The following is a 7,209-nucleotide window of genomic DNA, read 5'->3' as shown; positions in this document are numbered from 1 at the left end:
TTTCTTCACTGCAACCTCCGCCTCCCGGGTTCAAGCGATTCTCCTGCCTCAGACTCCTGAGTAGCTGGGATTACAGGTGTGCACCACCATGCCCGACTAATTTTTGTGGGTTTTTTTGTTTTTTGTTTTTTTGGTATTTTTAGTAGAGATGGGGTTTTGCCATGTTAACCAGGCTGGTCTCAACCTCCTGACCTCAGGTGATTTGCCTGCCTCAGCCTCCCAAAGTGCTGGGATTACAGGTGTGAGCCGCCATGCCTGGCCATTAAACACCTTCTTTAACAGGCCTTTACTTATGATTCTCTTTAAAGTTTGGACACACATTGGCAGGAAGCTTTTAGAAATCATTTGCACTAATCTAAAATGCAGTCATGGCTCAGAGTAAAAGAATCTCAGCTCCTCAAAGCCAGCTGAAGCTTCTGAGGCCTAATCAGACAGGCTCCTGATCATCTTTGCTGTGTGTTCACTGCCTGTCTGCTGGATGGTCAGAACCCTTCTCATGTTTTGCGCACACATGGTGCTCAGGCACAGTGAGAGGAGAAGAGCAAGAAGGGAAGGAGGAAGCTGGTGAGCCAACGTCCTGTAGTCATTGGGCTTTCACCAGCCAGCGCCCAATGCAGACCCACCTGCCGCCCCTACTGAGCCCAGCAAAAGGAGCTGCCCTCTGCACGATCTTCCAAATGCTCATCCAATGATGTCACTGCTCTGGGCACCCTTAGAATGTGGTCCATGCCCAGCACTGCGATCCCACCTGCTCTCCCACTCTCTTGCCACCTGTATTAGTCAGGGTTCCCTAGAGGGACAGAACTAAGAGGATAGGTAGATATAAGGGGAGTTCATCTTAAAGTATTAACTTACACAATCACAAGGTCCTACAATAGGCTGTCTGCAAGCTTAAGGAGCAAGGAAGCCAGTCTGAGTCTCAAAACTGAAGAACTTGGAGCGTGATGTTCGAGGGCAGGAAGCATCCAGCACGGGAGAAAGATGTAGGCTGGGAGGCTAGGCCGATCTCACCTTTTCACGTTTTTCTGCCTGGCAGCTGATTAGATGGTGCCCACCAGAATAAGGGTGGGTCTGCCTTCCCCAGCCCACTGACTCAAATGTTCCTCTCCTTTGGCGACACCCTCACAAACACACCCAGGATCAATACTTTGCCTCCTTCAATCCAATCAAGTTGACACTCAGTAGTAACCATCACACCCCCATATTCTCCAAATAGCCTTTCTTGTTCCTGTAGTTCAGTTCATTCCCGTCTCAGGACCTCTGGCTGGCTGGTCATCCGACGATCTTCACATGGCAGTGTCAGGCCTCCCAGGCTACGACTTCAGTGTCACCTAAAGGAGGCCCCCGACCACTGTGGCTAAAGAGCATCCTGTCCCATCAGACCTCCTCTTGTTTCCTGTTGGCCATCTGTCTGCCTCCACGAGGCATACCCTCTGTGGTGCAAAGAGCTCAACTACCCTGGTGATCACTGGGTCCAAGGGTAAGCACAGATATATCCGTTGGACACCTGAGTTAGTACCTGGTCCCTGGGCTCTGCAGAACACTGAAGAAAAGCCACTTGATTGGGACACGGAGCTGTCACTGAACTGAAAACCACTGAGGGCACAGGCTGAGGTCCGGTGGCCATGAGCAGCTGCACTTGGTCAGTGTTCTGTGAGAACAGGGAAATCGCCCTGCTTGCCTGCCTGTCTGAATGGGCATTGGGCTTTCGGGATTCAACTTGGACTAGAATAGAAACTACATTCTGACATCCTCACAGCTCTGTTCTTTGGGGTTTGGGGATTTGGGGTTTGTTTTTTGAGACAGAGTCTTGCTCTGTCACCCAGGCTGGAGTGCAGTGGTGCAATTGCAGCTCGCTGTGGCCTCAACCTCCCAGGCTCAAGGGATCCTCCTGTCTTAGCCTCCTGAGTAGCTAGAACCACAGGTGCACGCCACCACACCCAGCTAATTTTTTAAAAACTGTTTGTAGTCAGGATCTCACCGTGTTGCCCAAGCTGGTCTCAAACTCCTGGACTCAAGCAACCCTCCTGCCTTGGCGTCCTCCCAAAGGGCTAGGATTACAGGCGTGAGCCACCATGCCTGGCTCTTTCGGGTTTTGATAGGCATGCATTCTCAGCTTTAAAGGCACACACACACACATATTCACACACATATGTTCACACACATGTACACATACATTCACATACACACATAAGGCCAAAGTTGTAAAAACCGACACGTTTGCCTCACAAACCTCACAGTCCACCCTTCAAAATACAGAGATGCAAACACAAGCAGCATCGCCTCTGCACACGTGTACACGCATGCTCCACCCCAGCCGATTTTCCAGCTCCCAGGCAGCAGGACCCAGCGGGGTAACCCCCATCCCAGGTCAAGCGAAGCAGCAGCCACCCAGGAGTCAGGCACAGAAGCAGCCAGATTCCTTCATTCCTGTGGGAGGGGCTGCAACTGTCCCCCATCACCATTCCCCACCCTTCCTTGTCACAGAGCCATCTCTACCCACCACGAGAGTTCTGGGAGGGCACCCATCACCCTGCTGGGCAGCACATCTCCCCGCCTCCTACACAGCTGATTGCAGTCGGGTGGGTGACAAGGTTGTGGCCAAGGGGGTGAGGGTTAAGGTTAGGTCACCTCTTCCATGACTGTGGTGACCCAACATCTTCCAAGTGGACAAGACCTGCACACCAGTGGGGGAAACAGCCATTTGGAAGCCCAGGTCCTTGGGTGACCTTGCAAAACAAAGCCACCAGCCCACCCCGGCCCACCCATTCACCTCAGAGTGGCGACAGGAGGGAACACACGTTCCTGATTGAGCCAGATTTGGGGGCACCTGTTAGAGCAGCCCAGCTTGAACGTAGTGACAGATTATCCCCATAAATCCACACATGACAGTCCCTCTGAAGGCTTGAGCCTATTGCAGGATAGGATGTGGCTGGGTCCTCAAAGGCAGTTTTGTTCCCCATGAGCCCTTCTCCTGGGCGTTTGCAGACTCGAGGGAAGGGCTCTTCTGCTCACCTATAGCCATGGTGCCAGGGGTGTTACGACATCAGGAAGATGCCTTTCCTAAGGAGTGTGGGTTTCAGGCCGTCTGTTTGAGAAACAGATGAGTGAGCCAACCGAGGCGCTATCCTAGAGGGCTCAGATGCCACTGCGGGGACAGGTCAGTGGCTGCCTGCAGCTGGAGTTGATCAGTTCAGCTCCAGTTGAGAATCCTCCCAGGCGAGAAGGTGGAGCTGGGCAGCCCGAGCGTGAGAAGGAGGCCTCCAGCCTGGAGAAGGTTCCTGGAGGTGGGCAGGAAGGGCCTGGAGGAGGACCAGCTGCTCAGAGACCTGCTGGCCATGGGAGACAGCAGAATCCTGGCAGCCCCAGCCAGGCTGCGTGGCAGATCCTGATGCCTTTAGAAGCTCCTGATGGGACAGGCCTGGTGGGGAGCTGGAAGAAGACGAGAAGGCACGGTGCAGCCCACGGCCATCTCAAAGATGAAAAGGCAGCTGGCCGGCAGGTGGTGGGTTTTTGAGAGTAATGCTCAGGCCAAGGAACGTCAAAAGCAGCCTCAGCACCACGTGCACTCAACTGGCTGTTGTTCCAGACCATCTGTTTCTCATTAATGAAGTTGTCCGGCAGGGCTTATTAATAAGGATGCGTGGGCTTATTCAGCCTGGGCCGTCTTGCTGGAACTAAAGGGCATACTGATTAAGCTGTAATGACTCCTCAGGCACTGTCAACATGAAGGGAATCTCCAAGCACCTGGTGAGAGGAGAGGACCTTGCAGGCCCCAGGCCCAACCTGAACCCTAAGGCCCACGGGCCACTCACAGGAGAGGACAATCCCAGCCCAAGTGTCATCAATCAGGGTTCCCTGCTGCTCCCAACAACCACCATCCACTTCTTCCTTGGCCAACAGGACCAGACTGTGTTTGCAAAGTGAGGTCAGCAGAATAGCAGCCCCCGAAGATACCCACATCCTAATCCCTGGGACCTATGAATGGGTTAGGTTACAGGGCGCTGTGGGTTAGGTTACGTGGCGCTGTGGGTTGGGTTACGTGGTGCTGTGAGTTGGATGTGGCTTGTCCATGCCAAAACTCATGTTGACATTGATACCCAATGTAGCAGTGCTGGGAGGGGTCAGATCCCTCCTGAATACATTAATGCCCTCCGTAGGGGTTGAGTTTTTGCGGTCACTTGTGCCTCGTGAGAACAGATTAGTTCCCAAGGGCGCGGTTGTTGAAGGGTCTGGTTTCCTCTCACCACGTGATCTCTGCATGCACCTGCTCCCCCTCCATGTTCTTCCCTGAGTGGAAGCAGAGTGAGGCCCTCACCAGATGCAGCTGCCTACGCTTGGACTTTTCAGCCACCAGAATCATGAACCAAATGAACCCCTTAGTAAATTATTAACTTATAAATCACCCAGCTTCAGGTGTTCTGTTGAACAAAACAAAATGGACTAAGACGTGGTGAGGGGCAATGAGGGCTGCAGATGGAATTACGGTTGTTAATCAGCACATATTAAAATAAGGAGATTATCCTGACTTACTCAAGTGGGCCTGCTGCAACCACAGGGGGTTCTTACATGTGAACATGGCAGGTGGGAGTGTCAGCGTCAGAGAGCTGCAGCGGAAGGACGGTGTGACCGGCCACTGCTGAAGACAACAGGACACCACCAGACAAGAAACACAGTGGCCTCTAGAAGCAGGAGAAGGCAAGGAAATGGATTCTCCCCTGCAGATTCCTGAAGGAACACAGCCCTGCTGTCACCCTGATTTCAGCCCAGTGACACCCACAGCCGACTTCTGACCTCCAGGACTGTAATTAGGGCTGTGTTAAGCCACTGCCTTTGTGAAAATTTGTTACAGCAGCTGTCGGAAACTCACAAAAAGGGAACAGGTCCTGTTTGAAATACTCAAGACCCCCAGATGCCCTTGCAGCAAAGGTGGCCTCGTGTCCCCATGCCGGCTGGTGAGCCCCAGCAGATACTGCTGGCTTTCCAGAAAAGCCCTCATTTTGTGGATAAAAAGGGACACACTCCAGAGATGCAGCTTTTTGCCTTTACCCAGCCCCCTTCTCACTCCCACCTTCTTCCTGCCTCGAGCACGGATGAAAGACTAGAGATGGGGCAGCCACCCAGGGCCAAGATGATGACTGCCACATCCTGAGGACAGCAGAGTGCGACAGACAGGAGCCAGGACTGCTGCACTGTGGAGTCGCTGCCTGGCCCCAGGAGAATGGACTGCCTCCAACTTCCTGTGACGTGAGAGCCATAAACGCTGCTGGGCCGAGCCTGGATTCCATGGCATGCAGCCAGACACAACCAAGTGACATGCAGCTCTTGCGATGACAAGAAAGGAGCTGACGTCCAGAAACCTGGCTGGCGCTGGGTGTTGGGGAGTCTCAGGGTGAAGGGGGCCCAGGGTGCTGGCTTCACACGGAGCAGCGCTCGGCCAGTTGGTCACAAGGGAATGTGGGTAAGTACCAGGGCCCTGGGAAGTGCCCCCAACAATTCGAACCACACAACGCCAGGGCATAGCTGTTGGCGGGCGCACAAGCACCACCAGCCTCACACACGCACATGCAGTCTCCCCCATCAGAGGAAACTTTACACAAGCACACTGCACACGCATTGTGGGTGCACGCGCACACCTGTATATATTTATTGCATAAAATTCATCATAGCACTTTACCCCGTATTTTTATAATCCAAAAGGAAAACGATTCAAGAAAGGATTTCATTGTGCTCAGTTTCAAAAAATATAAAAATGAACATCAGATTACAGATACAAGTTCATATGCTGAACTGAATGGTACCTACCAACTGCCTGGCTATGGAAACCCGTGACTTGACTTAGGGGTGGGGTGCTGATGACATGATCTCGACAGGAACCCCCTAGCGACTCTCAGGCGGAGGCAGCGCAGGGATGCGGTTCCTGGTGAGGAGGACCTCAGTGACCACGCTGCCTGGGCTCACGGCTGGAGGGCTCACCCATGAGGGACACAGGTGGACACCCGCTGCTTCACACGCCTAAGTCACATTAGAAACATGTAAAGCCATGCAAAGTCTGTGCAATAAAGAGATCCTGTATGAAATCCACTCGCTCCTCGGAGGGAAGCTGGCCCGGAAGCGCGCTCTGGTTGAAGAGTGACGCACGGTCCTCCAGGGCCTACATTCCATCCGTGACACAGACGCACGAGCACCCAGACCACCGGTCCTAACAGCAGCTGTGAAAAGTTGTGTCAAGTCACGGGGGTTCCTTTGTAACAGCTAAAGCCCAAAGGCATGCTGGTTCCCTGAGGGAAAACAGGAGAGCCTGAGACGGGAAGGGAAGAAAGGGATTTGCACCTTCACAGAGCAAAACGGGACGACGGGAGGGGAAGGCTGAAGACAAGACCTTGGCTCAGGAGTGTGTCTGTCCTCAGCACCAACCAGCCCCACCGTTCCCACTGCACTGTGTGTGCAAAGACACTCTCACCACGGTGCCACACGTGCGGCCCAGACACTGTCTGAAGGCCAGAATCCCGTTCCAGCGTGTGAAGATCCCCGTACCCACCAGATTTAACGACAAAACAGAGAAACGATCCCTCCCCAGGCCCACAGAACACTTGGTGCAAACATCCTTTTACAACAGCTGCAGGTTTCTCTGTAATTTCTTGAGCACACAAAAGTAACAGGACACACAGGTACAGCTGAGTGACACGCCAGCCAGTCCGACTCAGAAGCCCTGCAGCTCAGGGATGTCCCGGTACAGAGCCAGGGTCTCCGGGTTCGAGAAAGCACCTCCTTGCTCCACAGCTTTTCCAGCGATGATCTGTTTGACGGCAACTTCCACTTTCTTGCCATTGAGCGTATACTGAGAGGGAAAGGTAGAAAAACAAGAAACGGCATTTAAACCTGAAGCGGGGAGAATCCACAGCCCTGGGTATATCCAGGCCCCAAAGGCCCGGCTCCACCTGGAGCGCCAAGAGCAAATGGGTCTCAGCTCCCAGATGCCCCTCTTCCCACCAGGTCTGCAAACATGCACCGAAGTACGCTGAACTGACTGCTGTCCCCTCTGTGTGTGGGGGAGAAAACCTGCTCTGAAAGGCAATTTCGAGGCCCGGTGCTGAAACCCAACGCTAACCCCCTCCAAACCCCGCCCCCCGCCCCCACGCTGCCACTGGCATGGCTGTTGAGAAAGTGTGGCTATTTCAAAGATGCCCAGAGGTCACCATGAGCATG

General features: G+C 53.5%; 1 protein-coding gene across 3 annotated transcripts in view; it reads right to left on the bottom strand.

The window, feature by feature from the left end:
* Nucleotides 1-5,606: 5,606 nt before the first annotated feature.
* Nucleotides 5,607-7,209, bottom strand: part of AACS (acetoacetyl-CoA synthetase) — an 80,447-nt gene continuing 78,844 nt past the window's right edge. For all 3 annotated transcript variants that reach the window (XM_025402126.1, XM_025402128.1, XM_025402127.1), the window contains one exon: nucleotides 5,607-6,841. In XM_025402126.1, the coding sequence (XP_025257911.1) occupies nucleotides 6,704-6,841 (138 nt within the window). In that variant the 3' untranslated portion in view covers nucleotides 5,607-6,703. The remainder of the gene's footprint in view (nucleotides 6,842-7,209) is intronic.

This window comes from Theropithecus gelada, chromosome 11 (assembly GCF_003255815.1).
Source record: "Theropithecus gelada isolate Dixy chromosome 11, Tgel_1.0, whole genome shotgun sequence".
NCBI classification, from domain to species: Eukaryota; Metazoa; Chordata; class Mammalia; order Primates; family Cercopithecidae; genus Theropithecus; species Theropithecus gelada.
Note: the sequence above shows the minus strand (reverse complement) of the source record. Positions and strands in the feature narration are given on the sequence as shown.